The following is a 21207-nucleotide window of genomic DNA, read 5'->3' as shown; positions in this document are numbered from 1 at the left end:
GGTGTTCTGGGCTTAGCCCTGGATCTCCTCAACTCCTAGATCCGCCCCTGCTGAAGTGCAGTACTTGAGTAAATTTACATATTTTCCTTGAAAGGCATTTCTCAGAGCCAAACAGAGAGGACAGCTGCTTGTTGGTTTGCTGGAATGCTTTGGACTGTGTACTGATGTCTAACCTGTGGTTATGTAACAGAGTAAAGTGAGTAACTCTACAGATTACCAAGCCTATGTGCAGTTACTACAGTGCAGGCAGCAATACAAAACCAGATTTTTTTACATTTGTGGTTGATTCTATTTCATGATCATTTTCTTTATTGTCTTAATTCAATTGTAAATTTTATTTAATTACTTTTTTTTCTCCTTAGTTCATCATGAAGGCAACTTCTCCCAGTGGCGTTACACTGCTATGTGAAGGCACCCAGTCTTAAAGACAAAAATTTAGGAACAAAAGGCTATTGTGCACATGTCATAATGCACATACTGTATTCTTTACATTAACCACTCTTTATTACTGCTGATTCCTGAAGGCTATCCCAGTAGGCTAACTGTCAATACAAAAAAAATAAAAAGGTATCCATACCATTTAAAGGTTCAACCCTCCACTTCTTCATGCTCTTCTCATCCACAAAGTTGAAGGTTAAAGGGGCAGAGTTTGGGTCTCCATCTTCATCCTCTGCTATGATGTTAACCACTTCAGTGTATGAGCAGTGTTTCTGTATAGGGTCGATCAGTGTGGGGCAGTTATCATTTGTGTCTCCCACCTGCAACGCTAATGTTCCTGTGGCTGTCTTTGAAGGCATGTCTGGGAGAATCAGAAAACATAAGCAGTCAAGAAGAGAAAGCACAAGAAATATCTAAGCAGTGGTCAAAAGTATTCACTTTCTCACCAACTCCAAAAAGCTCAGAAAACCCCAAACCTTTAGATCAGCTCTCTAGATTTAAGGCTACACCTACTGTCAATGAACAGAACTTACCATTGGACAGACTCAGTATTTCAGCGTAGTAGGTTCCATTAACCAAAAATGGTGACTCTCTGTCTGGGGTCTTTTGAAGTCTGACTTCTGCTGTTTCTGGGTTGATCACCAGCCAGTTGTCAGGATCGTAGCCTTTAGCATATCTGTGGGAACAGGGTGCAATGACATGACAATGACAATTTACCTAATAAAAATGACATTCAATTGAAAAGTAAAGGTGTTATATTATATAGATTTCTGTATATATTTTTGTTAAGACATCTCATGGATAGGCCCAAATATACAATAGTTTCATCAAAAACAACTTCCAAAAGCAGATGGTCATTGTTGGTTTTAGCACACAGGAAGAAATAGTGCATTTGATAGGTACTTTTTTCAGTGGTGGATGAATACACATTTGGTGTTCTAGTGAGTATTTCTGTTAGCAGGACAGTTTGTGTGCAACTGTTAGTAAGATCAACTTTTTGTTAGTTAGTGCATTAATGCAGCTTTTTAGTTACAAAGAGAATATGAACTCATCTCACCGAACATTTTCTGCAGGCTCTCCAGTGTCTCCATCACTGGCTCTGAAGACAGTGATCACCTTGTTTTTGGGATTGTCCTTTGGATTCTCTGAAACAGGCACGGGCTTCACTGGAGGTCTAAAGACAGCCCCCTCAGGCTCATTCAGCACTGCGATAGTCACTGAATATACTTTTTTGTAAGTCTTTATAACAGTCCATCCAACTACTCCTCCACCTCCTCCACCTGGCCCTCCACCTCCTCCTCCACCTGGTCCTCCACCACCTCCTCCACCTGGTCTACCTGGTCCTCCAACTCCACCTGGTCCTCCACCTCCACCTGGTCCTCCACCTCCACCTGGTCCTCCCGCTCCTCCACCGCCTCCTCCTCCACCGCCTCCTCCTCCTCCACCGCCTCCTCCTCCTCCTCCTCCTCCTCCTCCTCCTCCTCCACCTCCACCGCCTCCTCCTCCTCCACCTCCACCGCCTCCTCCACCTGGACCTCCATCTCCACCGTCACCCCCTGCAGGAGGGGCAACATTGGCTACTACCACTCCAAGTTGGATATTAGGGTTTTCTTCAAAATCAGCAGGCTGGAATATAAAACAAAATTGAATTGTGTGTGTGTGTGTGTGTATATATATATGTGTGTGTGTATATATATGTGTTTATGTATATATAGTGTTTCAACTATTGGTCAACGAAACCAGGTGTCCCATATGTTAGGGCAGTTTTTCTACAATTAATAATGATATAATAAATAATACTTAAATTGACTAAAGTATAGCTCAATAACAGAATCAGATCATTAGGGCTATAGAGGTATATGACCATAAATGGAAGAGACTTAGTATCTGAAATGAATTGAAGGAAAAATGTTATTTGAACTTGGTTAGGTTTCTCTGATGATGTCAATACTAATTTCTCCAGGCCTATACAACAATAACTGCCATTTCAAGTCTTCACTCTAGCCTCTAATTATTGCATGCTGTAGAGGGGAAGGGCCCAATTTCTGTTTTCATCCATCAGTAGAGAGACACAAAGCTCACGCAACGTTTGACACTTGTTGTGCAAGAGGGGAGCAGAGAGAGAAAGAGAGTGTGTGCTTAAAACAATTATGATAGCAAAGTTCATTCACAGGCTTGTTTCGCTAGAGAAGCCTCAGATAACCTTGGCACGATACATTTTCACGCATCATTTAATGTTGTAACAGATCAACAGAATGTCTCGCATAAACAAGCTTGGAATGACAGTATGTTAAGTTGCAACACACGTGTAGTTTCTATTTGCTTTTGCTTAATACTTATTTATTCAGGAGTTGTGCATGAGTGCTGGTCGGATTATTATTGTGTAACGTTTTTTAACCTCTTCTTCTCCAGTTGCTCCAAAAGGAGAATAAGATTTGATATTGACCTGATATGATAAGATTGATCTTCTCAACACTTTAAAATGAGCTCTGAGATATTCAGTTTATTAAAGTGATGTTAGACGGTGAAACAAGACTCTCTGTACATGTTTCAGCTTTATGTTTTATACATGTCGAACCGCCGTCAGGCTAGCGTAAAGGGGTGCATGTCTGTAAGGTGCTACAGTTTTTTGCCAGTGAGTTATGCACTCTTTTGAAGACAATTGACATCTTAAGATTAGACTGTGAGACATGTTCAAGTTGGTTTTTCCATTTTTAGACTTTTATAATAATATTATTTCCAAATGCACTCTGGTTCTGGCCATTCAGATGCTGCAGAAATAGACAGGTTTACCTTCACAAGCATGAGAACACCTTCGTTGGTTTTGGGGTCCGTCCTTACGCTAAATATCCCTTCTTCATTTCCACTAACGATATTAAAAACAGCCATCCAGTTTATATTGTAGTCCTCATCAGCATCAAGCACTTTGAACCTCAGGACCTCCACGTTGGCTATGTTCTCCTTAATACTTGCTGAATACTACAATGACACATGCAAGAAAAAAAATACATTTAAAAAACAGCAGTATGAATTGTATGTTCAGGCAGATGGGCGAAGAAAGCAGAGAATGTACATATGTAGGCAAAGGTAGAGAGATTAAAGAAATAATTAGACATGGCTGTTCACATACAGAGTGTTCTATTCAACAATAGATTGATACCTCATCTTTGTCCAATGAGGGTGTGTTATCATTGATGTCCAATAGTTTGACAAGTATTGTCCCGTTGCCTGTTTTGCCTCCAGGATCTCCGCCCATATCGGTTCCTTTAATTGTTAAGATGTAGGAACTGTGTTTCTGTGGACAACAGTAGGACCGACCAAACATTTAGTTCATTATGATGAGTGTGACATGAAATCAACTATCCTATTAAACATCTACATATATTTTATGATGTAGAGCAGATACAACTTTAAATGAATCATATCTCAAACACAACACATGTTTTTTCACCTCTCTGTCTAAGGTTTCCTCTTTGACGTAAATGGATCCAGTGGTTTTGTCTATATAGAAGAGGTGTTCCCCATGAAATGGCTCCTGTTTCGCAATGCTGTAGGCGATCCTGGTATGGTTAGTACCAGTTTTGTCAGCATCAGTAGCTGTAACCCTCCCAACCAGAGTCCCTGGAAAATAAAACATCTCTTATAATTGAACTGATTTTAACAGTTTAATATTATTGTAATGCTCTGTTGTTTTGCCACATAAGAAATCATGTTACATTTAAAGAGAGTACACTTGCACTTATACAGACATTAATTCCATTGCTGTACTGTTTCACACTTAGTGTAAATTCTATGAATTTCAGATGTCACAATGGATATTTATTCAGTCATAAATCTACTGGGCCACATGACAGGTAACACTGTTCTCTAACCCTTGCCCTGATGTACCTTTGAGCAGCCTACACCCAAGAGGTTATGCAGCTGTATTACTTAATTGATCCAGCAAGAAGAGTATGGTTCATTTCTTAAATTATTTTAGACTGGTGGAATTTTGTAATGTGATCTGGTGAACGATTCCAACAGATAAGACCTCTGTATCTAACTGAACATCTAGAAAAAGTTGTCCTGGGAAAGGTGGGGTGGAGATAATTAGCTGACCTTGTATTGTAATTATGAATTTGGAAGTTGAAATTAAATACCTTTTTTAAAACATGCTTGAAGTAGGTTATGAATAGATTGAAAATCAAAAGAGCAAATTAAAAAAATGGTTTTAATCAAAGATACTTTGGGATTTGAATAAAGGAGTGGAACTGACAAATCTGTTAGAAAATGTTATTTTGCTTTTGAAGAGTGAAAATACCTTTAATGTTGCTTTTAAAAGCCCAAACAGTATTGCAGAATGACATGAAAGGATATATCAATGTATAATATAAGCTAAGAAGGACTCTTCTGATGATTCCAATATTTTTTGCTATCTTGTTAGAAACCAATGTTATATGATTTTTCCAACAGAGATTTTCATTTATAAAAATGCCAAGAAATGTTGTGACCTGTTCTAAAATATTATTTGCTGAATGTACATTAGGGTAAGTGTTTATTGTTTGATGGGTTGTACACATAAACAATGAACTTTTCTTTATATTTAGTAAGAGCTTGTTGGCTGCAAGAAAAATGTTTTTACCTGCTGGACTGGACTCATAGACTTCAGCCGGAGGTGCAGGGGCAAAAACAGGTGGATTATCATTCTCATCCTCCACAGCAAATGTTATTTCTATTTTTTCTTCAGCTATAGAGCCATTATCAAACCTGGCCAATCCTATCAGCTGTTGGGCAGAAGAAAACACACAAACAAAAACATCTTCAACTGATAGTCCACATGTTTCCATGGTTGCATGTGTGCGTGTGGCATCTTTGTAATATCACTAGACTATTTAATTACACTTTATTTTCATTTATTGTCATTTTTTAGGTCGATGGAAGTTTTGGTCATTAATCTATTAATCCACAACTAGTTTAATCAATAATTTTTGTCAGTTGTAAAGAAAACAAAAATATGTATTTGCAGCTTCTCATCAGTAAACCAATCGTGTTGGATTTCTTATAGAAAGAGCAATTCATTGATTGAATCAATCAATTGATTGAATTTAAAAAAAAATGTTTGGGGGGGATTAATATATATTTAAAGACACCAAAAAACATATTTATTTCAAACAGAAAATGTTTTGATTTACATGGGTCAGTGACAAATAAAGGTTGCCAAGATGAGCAATTCAAAAATATATTTTAAGTTTTAAAAGCAGCATCAGGCTTGATAAAATGTACATTTTGTATTTTTGTTGGTTTTATGTCATTTGAAATGAAATGTGCACCATTTTTTACCAAAAGTAAGACTGAATGTTTCTGAAAATGTCAAATGGTGTAACCACAAAAGAATGAAAAATATTAAAGTGTACTTTAAGATCATGCAAACTAGTAGATATGGGGTTTTATTGAGAATTTAGCATTTAGATTAATTATTTGTTACAAAGTTTTTATGGTTATACCAATTAGACATTTTTACCATAATCCTCTAATATATTCTCTCATAATGGATTAAAATCAGAAATGTTATGCAGGCTCTATAAAAAAAAGACTGTGCGCAAGTTATTCATATGTTTTTTTGTCACATTTTAACCCTTTAAATTTGACTAAACCACATGGACACAAAAACCTCATTGACCCACATACCATCAATTGTACAAGTTTTGCATTGTAACACATTTCTTATTTAAGGCTCTGACTGTTTCACATCTGGTCATCTAACTCTGCCATCAACTCACTTATATTTCATATTATACATTATATTATATAGTATTTAGTTAGTTAGTTGGTTATTTGTGGGTAAATAAATGCATAATAAGGTTCTTTACACTGTATGGCTACATAACAGAGTGTGTTTTGTTGAGTACTCACAGTATAACTTTCCTGCTTCTCCCGGTCCAGTATTCCTCGCACATATACCAGTCCAATCGTATCCACAACAAACAGGTTAATTGGGTCCTTATTGGCCCCGTGGCCCAGCAGAGAGTAGTGCAGTTTGTGTTTTTTATCCATGTCCGACCTGATCTAAATAAAATAGGAAAACATCACTGAAGGAGCTCTGCTTTGGTTGTCTCATTCCCCCGACTGAGCTGCTGCACCCTGCAGGTACTCCCATCTCAATGCAGTGGCCCTCTGCAAAGAATATTTTGCCTCTGTAACTCAATCAAGAGTTTGTTTCAATATCAACAAAGTTCTTGCACAAAGAGTCCCAGTCACTGTCCATCACTTGGTAAATGGACTATACTTATATAGCACTTTTCTAGTCTTTTGACCACTCTAAGTGCTTTTAAACTACATGTCACATTCACTCATTCACACACATTCATACACTGATGTCAAGGGCTACCATGCAGGGTGCCAACCTGCTCATCAGGAGGGATACTAACATTCACACACATTCATACATCGTTGGCACAGCCATTGGGAGCCATTTGGGCTTAAGTATCTTTTCCAAGCATACATTAACATGTGGACTGGAGGAACTGGGAAATGAAACGCTGATCTTCCAATTGGTGGACAACCGCTCTACATCCTGAGCCACAGCCATTTGTACTAATATAATCCTTCTATATGATCTTAAATGATGAAGGACTGCCGATAGAAACATTTTCAGTAAAATGCAAGTGATGGATAGTTCTTTGTTTCTTTTCCAATAAATGTTTGTCTACCATCTTAGGCCATCTTATGCGTCATGGAATTTTACAGTGTAACAACAGTGAGACATTTTTGAGCAAAGACTGGAATGTAAACAGAGACATCCATTTCCTTGGAAGACGTGACATGTCACAGCAGGAAAGCTATAAATAATCAAATGAATGATTACTAAATTCCTTTGAGCTGTATCAGTTTTCTTAGCATCATGTGTATGTCTTGCTGTCATTCTGCCATGATTTACTAGCACACTTCAATAGAACAGAGACATTTCTATGAGTGATGCTTGTGCTTCTCCTGTCATGACAAGTCAAACTGTCTGTGTTGAGAACTGTCTGTTACTATGGTATGTGCCAAGTATTTAGTTTGCATTTTAGATCTGTATGGATGTCCTCACACCAAGCTACAAGACAAGTAGCTGGATGCAGTTTCATAATGCATGATGAATGGCCGGATGAGCAGCCACCTTGGGCAATTAAGCACAAGTAAAACCAGTCAGCTAATGGCATGAATAGAAATAAAGGACTCAGATTTTCAATTTTTGAAATAAAAAAACAAAACATAACAGTAAAACAACCTTCAACCACTGAAGGTTGGTGTTGAAATTTTTCTTTGCCCCTGTATACTTTAATTACTTACTGAGAGCAGCCTCACATGTTGTCGTCATGCCAACTAAGTGTCTCCAACAGCAAGTTCTTTTAAGCAAATGGAGACTCTTTAAATCTAAATGTTTCCATTTAGATCTATCTGTAATGTTTGTGTTGATTCAGCATAATAACCTTATGTTTATTGAGCTTGTAATCTCTAGAGGTTAGGTTCACAATTTTTCAATTGGTCTTAAATATGGCAGTAAGGTACCCAAATGAACAACGTAATCATTCTTCCTGTTCATACTGACTATTTAAAGATCTCCTTCAAATGTGCTTTCAATGGAAGTGATGGAGGACAAAATCCACAGTGTGTCCACACAGTCATTATAAAGTAGATGATCAGCTTCTATTGAGCTTCAGCAGTGTGAGTTAGTCATATCAAGTGATATCTGACACATTTACAGTCTTTTTAGGATCAGATTCCCTCTTAGTGTTTCCCTGTGGAGCTGTGGTGGAAGTATAGTAACATAGAGAGGAACTTTGCCACTAAAAACACTGTAACGTTGAAACATAGAAGATGAAGATTTGACTCATTTGGACGACTGAAGCTTCATATTAGCTTCACATCAACTTTTAAATACATGTTCACACAGAAGGAGGACTGTGGATTTCACTTCATCACTTCCATTGTAAGTACATTATGAAAGGATCTTCTAATGGTCAGTATGATGGTAAATGGACTGTACTTATATAGCGACTTTACACTTTAAACCCCATTCACAAACATTCATACACTGATGGCAGGAGCTACCACGCAGGGTGCCAACCTGCACATCAGGAGAAGCTAACCATTCGTACACATTCATACACTGTTGGCACAGTGTCTTGCCCAAGGCAAGAAGGAGCTGGGAATCGAACCGCCAATCTTCCGCCAATCTTCCGATTGGAGGACGACCGCTCTACCTCCTGAGCCACAGCCGTCCTATGAACAGGAAGAATGATTACAGCAAGAAAAACAGGTTGTTCATTTGGGCTCCTGACTGTTGCTTAAAAACTGAACCTGTCCATTAACTTACATTTTTAAGGAAGCTCAGAAAATTATGTTTCCAAGTTGAACCAGCAATATTTCACAATGTATGTACTTTCAAATAGTTTGAGTAGGAACAACCCCACTGACAAACAAGAATGTTGACATATCTGCAAAACTCCAAATAAGGTTTAATGACATATTTGTCCTGTGGGATGTACCTCAGCCTCATGCTAGAGGCCAACTCATTATATTTTCCGTCCTAGTACGGGAACAACATCAAACGGAGCAGATTTAACAGGGATAATCATACTATATCACATTAGTCATATCTTACTAATGGAAGAGTTTGAAAACTAAAGAGGTCAGTCCGGAACAGAGACAATAAATTACCACATCGCAACTTTTATCTCTCTTGTAAATCATTTTTATTTTCTGTGGAACTGTTTCCATTCTATGTCCCAAGGCTTGATGCATTCATGAGTCAGATCAAAAAATGTATTCATGCTTTAACCATATAATCTCTTCTCTAGAAGACTGCAATAGATCTGAAGACTCCTGTTGAATTATAACAAATAAAGACCTCATGGTGGATCATGGTGGTATTAGGTATTATTTTTTCTCTCTCATTTGACTCTTTCACTGATTGAGTGTAAGTACTTTACATTCATATGTATACACATTCAAGCTTTCAGTAATAGGGTATATGTGAACTGCTTTCTATGACTTTATGTCAATGATTTTTTCACTGAAAACTTCAGCTTGTTGAAAAAAACAGATTTGCAACAAATACGGAACTTCTTACCTTGGCAATATAGCTATGTTTTCTGTAGTCATAGTTCTCCTTAAGATTTGTTGTGGGGACAACCCAGTCCCTCTTCTGGCGTCTCAGCTGTGTACCACTGGCTGAACTGTCTCCCAAACTGCCACACAGCTGCAGAAAGAAGAACATGCTCATGTCATGCCACTGTATGGACAGTGAATGTAACATGGGAGGAGTGTTTATGCTGACTAGGCAACGCAATACAATTTTGGTGCTCATTTTGTCATGAAACCCCAATTGTTGTAAACCTGTTCAGCAATGTTTTTTTCATTTGGACTTGTTAATGTTCATTGGCCTTTAAACACATGAATGAGCCTGAGAATGAGAAGGAGGGGTACCACAGAGTTTTATAACTAGCCCTTATTAACGGTTTTAGCAGCCAATGCCAGCAGCTGTGGCACTAATATACTGTTTTGCTATTATCCATTACAGACTATTTTCATTTCTGATTGGCTGAAAGGTAGCAATATCTTTCTGGGACACCTCTGCTGAAGATGTTTGTCCTACCCATGAATGAGCCAGAATTCAACTATAGGTACTGAAAACAACAGCAGACTTGCATTAACCCTGACTGCAAAGAAGGATATGACTAAATGTGATTTCAGTTGAACTTTAAAGATCATGCAAACCACGTGGCATATTAGGCCTTGGCTCAGGTTTAAACTGGCCAGATTTTTGCTGATTTACAGTGTTTGTTTTTTTTTCTTTTTTCCCAGCAGGTTTGCTTTAGAGGATATGGAAGATATAGATAATGCAGAATAGTTACATATCATAGCTTTAAATATTAAGATTTAAAATGTTCTATAGATTTTCCATATAGATATTCAGATTGCAATGACTGACCATTAGTGTGTCAGTCCTGTGTTCCATTCAGAGATCCCCCCCCCCTCCCTCTACCCCAACCAGTCAAGACAGCTGGTCGTCCACTTAGAGACCGGTTCTGTCCGAGGTTTCTTCCCGTTAAAAGGGAGTTTTTCCTTACCGCTGTAACCAAGTGCTGCTCATGTGGGAATGTTGGGTCTCTTTGAATTAAATTAAAGAGTACAGTCTAGACCTGCCTTTAGATCATTTTTGTTGTGATTTGGCGCTATATAAATAAAGATTGATAGATTGCTTGCTTGCTTGATTGTTATTCCATACAAACTTAACTGTTATACAGATAGACTCCTGTGTTAGACTTATGCAGTAATGTACCTAGTCAGCTCATAACATGCATGACATATATGATTATCATTGTGCATGCAAGCCTTGAGGGTATGAAGGGAGATGTACAGTACAGTATGTACTGTATGCGATAAGGAACTTAAATCACGTAAAGATCACAATATAGTAAGTGCATGAACAAATATATATAATAACAGGATACAGAAAAAAATGTACAGTAGTTGCAAATAATGTCAGAAAATGAAAATTGTTTAATGTGCAGTAAAGCACAGAGAGGAAAGTATGTTTATTCCATGTCTGCCAAGGTATGTGGGCTTGCTTGTTATCCTCACTATAAATCAGTAACAACAATAAAAAGAAGGAGTCCTTTTCTGAACAGACATCTCCCAAACAGCTGTTTACAAGATTTACACTTGTGGTATGCAATAATTGAAGGCAACATTATGCAAATTTATCATAATGTAATTTTATCATGTTCAAAGTGACACAGATCTTATTAAAGAAATCATTCCCCTACTTGTTTTCTTTCCTTTTTTTACAGTCATAAAAAAGCATATCCAAGGCAAAATCAGGACCTAAACAATGATCATCATCTAATTTTTTAAAATAATTTTGCACAGTAATCACTGAATCAGTTGTCCTTGAATACACTGCAGTGAAAAAAGTTAATAGCAACATTCGTTTAGTACATGAAATAATACAGCGTGTCTCAATCTGCAGAAACACCAGAAGTCATTATCATTCAAATATTTTTTCTTAAGTACACCATACCCCATCAGCAGCAGAAACATTATGTTGCACCATGTTTCAGCCATGGGAATACAGATTTAATATATTAAGGGCCTGATTTACTAAAGGTTTGCGTGTGTAAAAACGTGTGCGAACTTGACATCACCCCATCTAATACGTTTGCCATAATGAATATGTAATATGAGACGTTTCAACCCCAGTGTGCAAAATACAGGGAGGAGAACATGCAAATATGTTATTTAGCACACGCATTGTGATTTAGCAAACCTGAAGATATTATTTCTGACAGTAACTGCGTCTATAAATAATATGTTTGAAGGGCAGGTATTAACCAGCTGCACTGCACTCAGGTGACTTCTGTTACTGTGGAGAGGAGGAGACGGAGGCACAATGAAAGAATACGCAAAGGACGGAGTTTTTCCATCTGTGTTAATAATTTTGGAATATTTTTGGTTTTACTAACAGCATCGACTTCGTCACAAATACTCTCCCATATGTCGGTTTTTCTGGTAATATTATTTTTTGTTATAACTCAATATATTAGTTAACCTCTTCCACTAGAACCTGATCACATTTCATTTTGTTCTTGCAGCTTTCTGCTCGTCCAAACTCTCCATAAAGACACAAAACCCTCATTTAAATACTGCTGTCTCCACCCTGTTGCACCTGTTTTCATTTAAGCAGTTATTCTTAGTAGATCACTCTAGCAATCTATTGCACTGTGCACGCAATTTAGAACCCTTTATTTGGGATCTTAGTAAATCAGGCCCAAAGGATCCTAAGGGCCCTAAGGGCCTGATTTACAATAGATAGCGTGTTTCATTTGCATTTGAGTACTAGTGGAATGTAAATGGGGAGACCTGGTAGAGACGCTTGGATGTGAGTCACAGTTAGTTCAGCAGTCTGAAAGCCTGGGGAAGAAACTGTTGCACAACCTGGTAGTTTGTGTGCTGATGCTTCTGTACCTCCTGACAGATAACAGTGGACCAAAAAGCATTGTGTGAGAGGTGAGGAGGGGTCTTTCCGAACAGAGTGAGTGTGGAAAATGTGAGACGGCAATGATTTTCTCAGCTGCCTGTATGAGTCTCTGCAGAGCTTTGCAGTCTGCGGTATAGAAGGTCCTGTGCCAGACGGTAATGAAGCTGGTAAGGACACATCCTCATCACCTCTGTAGAAGTGGATGAATGGGGTTAGGTTAACCTTCCTCAGCCACCGTCAGAAATGTATTCTCTGCTGGGAGGGTCTTAACCATGGAATTTGTGTTGGCGGTCCAGGAAAGGTCCTCTGTGATGTTTACACCAAGAAGTTGGGTGCTTACCCTTTCCACTGTGTTGCGTATGTAATTGTCTCTCATCCAGATGAGTCAGGACCAGATGGAGAGCATGTGCGATAGCATGTTGTGTGGACCAATTTGACGTAAACTCCAGTGGATCCAGTGAGGCAGGGACCGGAATTGATGTGTTTAAGGACTAGTCGATCGAAGCACTTCATTACTACTAATGCTACAGAGTGATAGTTGCGGTTGAGGTTAGACAGCACAGTCTTTTTTGGCAATGGACGGATTGAGACAGTTTTTGAAGCACTGTGGAATGACTGCTTGCCTCACGGAAATTGTCTGTAAAGACCTCTGCTAGTTGGACCTAATCTCTCTTAGCCAAGTTAATGTCACGGGACAAGTTGGATCTTGATATGATAAAGAATAATGATAATATAATGTACTGTACTGTTTTGAAATAAATGAATTGTATTATTACATTACATTATCTACAAGTATGATCTCACACATTTTTGTGTTTAATGAGTGGTCAGAACATTTTGAATATTTTCTGAAAATGATGGAAATGACAGGGATGCTGCGGATTGTAAATGTGTCAGATATCACTTGATATGACTAACTCGGACTGCTGAAGCAGAATAGAAGCTGATCATCTACTTTTAAATGACTGTGTAGACACACTGTGGATTTTATCCGTCACTTCCATTGAAAGCACATTTGATATTTTAATAGTCAGAATGATTACAGTGATGAAAACCTCTTCCACTGTTCATTTGACACCTGACTAATCAGACTTTAAAAATTGTGAATCATTCCTTCAACCTGATTTAACACATTACTTTGAAAGGTGATTTTAACAGGTTTTAGTCATTTTCTTTTTAGTTGTTATGTAATCAGGCGAACATAAGAACACGGGATGTCAAATTTACAGAAAGTTTCAAATCAACATGTTAGAACCTAAACTTTTAAATTTCCAAAACTGCCGGTGAGACAAATATCCTCTTTAAAGTTTGTATTACACTTTCGAAGTGGATTTCAAAAAACTGATTAAAAAATGCTCGGGGTAGAAAAAAGAGGTTTGGCTATGTGGCAGAGAGGTGGTGAAAGGGAACAAAAAGTGCAGAAAGTGTTGAGGATAGGTAAGGTACAGTATGTACAGTAGTAGAGCTGAGTAACAGTTTTAAATGAAATACTGTCGAGTTCATGAACTTCAAAAATGTTTGAACTTTTAAGCTTTTTTTCACACTCAATACATACATCAAATGAACCGATCAGAATAATATTTCAATTTAAAAGCCTTTCTTTAGCATTTCATGTTTGTGGCTTCCACCATTCAAATATGCAGACACACAAGTATGAACTCACCATAAGAGTCAGGTGCAGTATCAAAACAACAGATATCATCTCCATGTCTGGCACGTAGCAGCAGGAGTCTGGGCTCCCTGCTGCCGCTCACTGGGTGAACACTGTTCCTCGAAGCAGAGTGAAGTTTGATGTAATGTTACAAACGCTCCTGATGTCAACGAGGACTGAGACTATAAAGAATCCTACACAACATTGTCTCCTCTCTCCCTGCAGCAGCCTCTCCCTCTCCTCTTATATGTCAGTGCCCTTAACTACCTCCACCCCTCCCACCTCACAACTCCTCCCGCCACTCTGACTACTGTGTTTACAGATTATGTAAATTATTATTATACCTTCTCTCACCGAATGAAAATGGTTCCAATGGAAGTTGATGAACTAGTCATCCTTGTATACACTGTAGTAACAAAACAATCTTCTAGCATATCAAATCATACAGCATGTCTCAATCAGTAGAAAATAGTACAGAAGTCATTATCATTGAAGTTACTCTTACATAACTCAACATCAGCATATTAGTATTGTAATTGTGAGCATGTTGCGATGCTGGTATAAGCATTTCACGAGCAAGGACCACACCACCAATGAGATACGTTTGACATATTTATTAACAAGATTTTAATTAATCGTTTGTGCTCTTGATGCGGTGTGGAGAGGCCATATGAAAGATCCCCTGCTGCGCCCAGGCAGCGAGGACCCCCTTGGAACCTATGAGAAAGGAGAGAAGAACAGAAAGAGAGGGCGGGGGGGGTGGGGGAACTCGAATAGTCGGAAGGGGTGTAATTGGGGTGTGTTCCCGCTCCTGAAACTGCGCTTCACAAGCTTCAATTAAATTCAGATTAAGCTAGACTACTGCATAGATTGATATTAGATATATTGGATCCTTTCACCAAGTACCACACGATAGAATATGTTGCCCTTAAGGGGACAAAAAAAAGGGGAAAGAAAACAATCCACTAAATATAACCCTCTCCCGGTCCTTCGTTTTTGTAATTTAGATAAGACAGATCAGAGAGCCAGCAAAACAGATCAACCTTTCTCCCTGGAGCATGAAGTACATTGCACCTGCAGCCCTTTATTAAATTTTAATATTTATTCAGGCAAGAAAATAACCAAGTATATTACCAGTTTGTGTTCAATTTGTCCAAATAACGTGTATTTGTAATTCTGCTTTGACGTTTTTAGAGATGTGAGGAGACTCTGGCCAGGTAAGACCAGCTGGTCATCTCAGATACTAGCAGCCAGAGTCCTGCATAGGAACTAATTATATCTTGTGTGCACATTATAGCATTTTAAATGCTATAATGTGCACACCTATAAGCTATTGGTCACCTTAAAAAGTCTGGTTCAGCATTTGGCTGTGGTAAAAGACCCTCTGAGGGGTTGGATGTTCAGTCCAGTTTTATTTTGTTTTATTGGTTTTAAGCCTGTTTTTCGCTAGAAGAAATGTGCGTTAGCATTATCACAGTTAACCATAGACTGTAAGTGCACAGTGCTAACCTAGCTAGTATATAGCGCTAGGGTCAGTTCCACCCTCTCGTCCAGATATGGTCGTCCAGATAAAGCTATAATGCTATAATGTCCCCTTAAGGGCTCGGTAGTATACAGCGTAATGTATCTATTTGTATTCCTATAAACCACTGGATCAATTCATACAGATTATTTTTAAATAAAAATAATTAAAATCCCACAAACAAAGTCAATAATACCTATAAAATACAATACCAGTGTGTTTATATTAGATTGTTAAAAATTGGTGGGAGAATTACAATACATTTTCTTAAGAATTAACTTCATAGGTAAGTTTTATAGGCATACATTTGAGCTGAGCGTGCCTAAGCAAGAAAGAACTGCTGGAGGGTGAAAAGCTTGTGGGGGAATTTCAGTGTAACAAGACAGAAATCATAGGTTCTAACTAAAAGACTGGTAAAGGAATGAAAAGTCTTAGTATTCACTGTGTGTCAATATTCACCTTAGTATTTCTAATTAAGATTCTTCCATTTGTTATACCTTTGCTAACCTTTACATTTAAAGACCCCTTCCAGTTTGACAATATGTAAAATACTTAGAATAATAATTCGATTACCTTGTTTAAATGCTTAACATTAAAATAGTTTCCTTCTTACTCATAAAAAAAAAATCCAGAATCTATTACCATACAAATAATGTTAATTTCAAAATTTGAACTTCTAGACACCAGAAAATCCCTTTCTCAGTTTATGTGCACTGTGTTCTGGACCAGAAATGGATCCAAACCTGTAACATGCTTGTACATGTTAAACTGACATTTAAGATGAGCAGAGAAAGTTTCAGGCTTTGGCAGTTGAATGTGGAATCAAATAAATATGTCAGTCTGCACAATGAAGAGAACAACATCCAACCAAAGAACAGAAATTTGTTTTTGAGTGGAGTGGAAGCTTTTATTCTCAGTTTATGTCTTAGATTCTTTGATTTACAACATTAAACAGTGTTTATACTCCATAAAAGGTTGATAAAACTGGAGGCAGAATTGGTCGGCGTATGTCCCATCTCATACCATGGAACAATACAAGTTTAATTGAATAGCTGACTAACTGACTACCAAAACCATATAGTCGAAACTATGCATCATTGTACCTTAATTATTTATCTGTGGGTTTAGCATGGTGCACTAACATAGACTATGAAAAATAGTCTTCTGTGACTTAACTCACTGGTTTGAGGACTGCCATTTTGAAGCTTTGAGTTTAGCGATTTGACCATCGCCATCTTTGAGTTTTGGAGCCAGATGTGACCATATCTGGACGAGAGGGTGGAACTGACCCTAGCGCTATATACTAGCTAGGTTAGCACTGTGCACTTACAGTCTATGGTTAACTGTGATAATGCTAACGCACATTTCTTCTAGCGAAAAACAGGCTTAAAACCAATAAAACAAAATAAAACTGGACTGAACATCCAACCCCTCAGAGGGTCTTTTACCACAGCCAAATGCTGAACCAGACTTTTTAAGGTGACCAAAATGTTATAAATAACTTTAATGAAGTGAAAACATACTAGAGACTAGCAATATATACTCACGCCTGCCAACAGGAGGGGACAATAGGGTCAGTTGTCCCGAGACCTGGGTTGGAAGAAAGCCTGGCAAAGGCAAGTACAATTATGTGTGGGGAAATACACATCGGGTTCTTATCCTCAACCTGATGGAGGATGAGGTGCTGAGAGTTGAAGAGCTCAATGTAGTGGCCGGCCAAAACTTTAAGAATGTGGTATGAAGACAGCTGAAAACCAAGTTCAAATTGGATACTGAAGTTGACTTTGCAGAGTTGGTAACTATCAAGTACTGCATACTAGATCCCAAGTTTAAATACTTCCTGCTGGAGAGCACCAGAGGGGGGTAAATGAGTTATATTATGGTTATATTCATTATTTTAATTGTTGCTAATATTATTTACATGTCACACAGGAGTGTGTTGACATGACATGCTAGGTGAGGCCCCATGTTGGAGGTGCATGTCCAGCAAACCCAAAAGACTTGCAATCATCATCAACATTTGACTCTTAATATATTATATAATTGGAGATCTAAATTTTAATTGACTGAAACCTAAGACTTAAACGCAGGGCCGGCTCTAGCTATTTTGGTGCCCTAGGCGAGATTTGTTTGGTCCCCCCCTCCGTCAAACACAAAAGGTGGAGAATAAAAATAAGGTGGACTACTCTGTATTCTGTTAGGAGGTGGGTGGTGTGCTGGACGTGGTGCTGCTGCTGCATGTTCCCTGACCTGTAGCTGAGGAAATGTTTGGTCCCAGATCACATGTTAGAAGATAATAAAAACAAGTATAGAATTTGATGTGTTGTGACATAGGGATTAATTTAATAATTAGAGTAATATACAGGTGATACAATCAATCGCAAATTCTGATTTTTTTTGGGTGGTCTATGCCTTTACAAATAAATGACAATGAATTTAAGGGTCCATTGTTGATTTACAGTTTGAAAGTGAGCCAAGCATAAGATGGTTCACCTGGGAATAGTATAATATTAAGTTATCACATTTTCAAATATGTGATACTGTTCTGACTTTATTGGTCATACAGGACACCTTGACTGAAATGTTTTACATTTATTATTCCTATTGACAAATTATTCTAAACTGTTAAATCCCACTCACCATATAGGCTGTCACTTAGGGCGACCGCCTATATCACCTATGCCAGGGGCCGGCCCTGCTTAAATGCATTATCATGGCTAAGCTTGCCAAAAACTACCTAGCTATCCCAGCTGCCAATACCCCATGTGAGACAGTTTTCTTCTTGGCTGGGAATGACGGTGTATAAGACGCACCTTTAACGCATGTGAAATGAATAGTTACTGGTGCATTCAAATAAACCAGTGTTTAATAGAAAAGTGTTTTTTCCCAGCATGAGAACCTCCAAAATAACTGTGTCTTATACATTGGTTTTTATGGTACCACAATTACCTGGCAGTAAGCAAACATACAACCAGCTCCAGGAATGCCCTTACCTTTTGGAACGCCAATCTCGAGTGCAGCACAAGGACAATGAATAAGGTTGTTGGCAAGAGCGAGTCGCCTAGGTGTGTTTAGGCATATTTTCAAGTTGGTGAGGTTGCTCCACTAGTTTTACTAGTTATATGGAAACTGATCTTGTATTTCAAACGGTTGGAGCATGTAATCATAGTGCATCATGGTAGGCTGTTTAGAGCTTTTGATGTCGACGATAATGAAGGTGGACATAACATTGATTTGTTTGAACAATCATTTCCCACATTATGCTATGTTAAATAAACATAATTTAAGGTATTCAGAGAAGGAAAGACCCCTGCTATCCCTGCAAAAAGGCAGTTGCACTTTCTGACAAGAATTTACCATTGTTATTGGGTGAAAAAATATGATATGAATAGAAATATGATTAACTATACTTAACCGTGATTAACTGTCTACTTGACTACTTTTTAGGAAAAAGTTGATGACTTCTAAAACACAGCAGTACTGAATGCCGTAATAAGTAAGACACAACTTTGTTTCCCTTGTTCAGATTAATTTTAAGAATTCTTACCTTTTTTTTTTTTTTTTTTTTTACAATGTAAACAATCTTAGAATGAATCTGAACAAGGGAAAATCATTAGTTGTACTTTTTAACTTAAAGATTTGCTTTACAGGGAAAATAAAAACATAAAAAAAAATAAATGCCAGTAAAAATGAGAGACGGAATCTAAAAACACTATGACACATTATGATCACAGGTACAAACATGTTGCATCTGAGGTCAAAGACCTGATGCCACACCTGCAAATGTGGTCAGGCCAATCTGACATTCTGATCATTGTGTTCTGTGTTCATTAATGTTTTTTCTTTATCCGGATGACATATCCATATACAGATGACATTTTAGTGCCAGGTGTAAATCAGGTCATTAAATATTCACAATAGCTTTCCTACAAAGAAATGATTTGATAAGCGAGTTAAAGTATGTTAGAGATATAGCCTGTCTAATCTCAGTGAGTGTTCCAAAGTGTGGGGCTTAAACTGCAAAGGCCCATTCTCCTGTTGTCATTAGCTGTATTACCAGAATAGCCAGCAGGGCCCAATCTACTGACCTAAGGGAATGAGCAGGTATGAAACGGTAAACAGATCTGTGAGTCATTTTAGTAAACGCGACTTAATTCTTTTGATCTCTAAGTGAAACCTACTAGAGAGCCAATTATAACTGGTTGGGAAACATTTCTTGAGAATCTTTTTTCCTTAAGGGTGTGTTCTCTCAGTCAGACATTGAAAGTACTAATGAGATTTTACTGAGTGAGTTTCTGCCAAAAATTGCCAATTGCCAAGTCACATGTACTAAAGTGACACACTGCTTTGCTCGAATGTTGACACAGATAAACATAAAATGATTATTCGCTTTAAGTACAAACTGACTTTATTTAAGTAAGCATGAATGAAATAATTGACGTAACTGTGACAAACACATTATGCCACAATGTATATCAGCACATAAGAATCCGCCTGCATGTTAATAATTGAATCCACATGAACATGTACCCACAGAAAAAAAATCCAAGTATAATTCACCAAAAACAGGAAAACAATTAACTTTTTTCATGCAATAAAAAAGGGCTTAATTGCTCAACTGACTTAGGTTTTAGCTACATTTACAGTTTACATTGGTTTGAACAGCATAATTCATTTTTTGGCTCATGTGATTTGGCTAGAAATTCACGACATCTTGACACCAACTTGTTAACAGAAACAAATAATTTGTCAAACATAGGAGCTCTGTAAAAGTAGATCAAAACCAAGCCAAATCACAAGAAACTGCATTGTGAGCAGAAATGGATGTTGGATTCAAATCAAGACTCAGACATCAATAAAAATAAAACTGGAATATATAGAAATATGTACAGCAGCAGACCATAGCAGGTTTGCTGAGCTTGTCATGATTGACAATTTGGTTGTTGGTCTATTTTCCCCGAGATGTGGTGGATGTTTTCTGCCTGGCCATTACATAGACATTAAACATTGACAGACATCCCAACTCTCCCGAAAGTTCTGGGAGTCACCCGCATATTGATAGCGTCACCCTGACGCCTGCAAATGAGATATAATCTCCCAGAATCTGCAGCGAGCGAGCAAGAGTGCGCGCTAGATAGTATCTGCGCACGCGTGTGTGTTTGTGTGACTATCAATGCAGCGCGTGTGAGAGCAAAGTGTCCTGATAGCTGTTTTGCTGCTTATTGGACCCCCCCCCCCCAACTGATCGCAACAGAAGTTGTTTAAGTGCATGTGTTGCTTTTGAGTAAATGATAAGCTGTAAAATGGACATGCAACCACATGTAGAATATTTCCTAGTAAAACTACTGCAGCACAATACCACAACCTCCACCAATAAACTGACATGCACATGCAGAGTGCCTCTCACTAAAATACTTGAGATGTTGCCCTGACATTTGTTTGCCATGTGTTAAAAAAAAGTGTCTTTTCCCACATCACTATTCTGTGAATTTCTCCTGCACTGCCATCTTGCAGTAGGTGCAGGATGTGCTCACTGTGGTGGCAGAGGAACCCATCACGCAGCTCTGAGAACCAGTGGACATGTTGTCCTGG

General features: G+C 38.1%; 1 protein-coding gene across 1 annotated transcript; it reads right to left on the bottom strand.

Annotated features, from left to right (window-relative positions):
• Positions 1 to 358: 358 nt before the first annotated feature.
• LOC133984709 (desmoglein-2-like protein) lies at positions 359 to 21197 on the bottom strand. The gene is made up of 12 exons (XM_062424165.1): positions 21150 to 21197; positions 9533 to 9661; positions 6331 to 6483; positions 5060 to 5201; positions 3890 to 4059; positions 3599 to 3733; positions 3232 to 3417; positions 1950 to 2064; positions 1496 to 1664; positions 972 to 1114; positions 578 to 799; positions 359 to 420 (listed from the first exon to the last, which is right to left on the bottom strand). The coding sequence occupies exons 1-12, from the start codon at positions 21195 to 21197 to the stop codon at positions 359 to 361; spliced, it is 1674 nt and encodes a 557-aa protein (XP_062280149.1).
• Between the last annotated feature and the right edge of the window lie 10 nt (positions 21198 to 21207).

This window comes from Scomber scombrus, chromosome 8 (assembly GCF_963691925.1).
Source record: "Scomber scombrus chromosome 8, fScoSco1.1, whole genome shotgun sequence".
Classification (NCBI taxonomy): domain Eukaryota; kingdom Metazoa; phylum Chordata; class Actinopteri; order Scombriformes; family Scombridae; genus Scomber; species Scomber scombrus.
The sequence above is the reverse complement of the archived record's forward strand: the minus strand, read 5'-3'. Positions and strand labels throughout refer to the sequence as shown.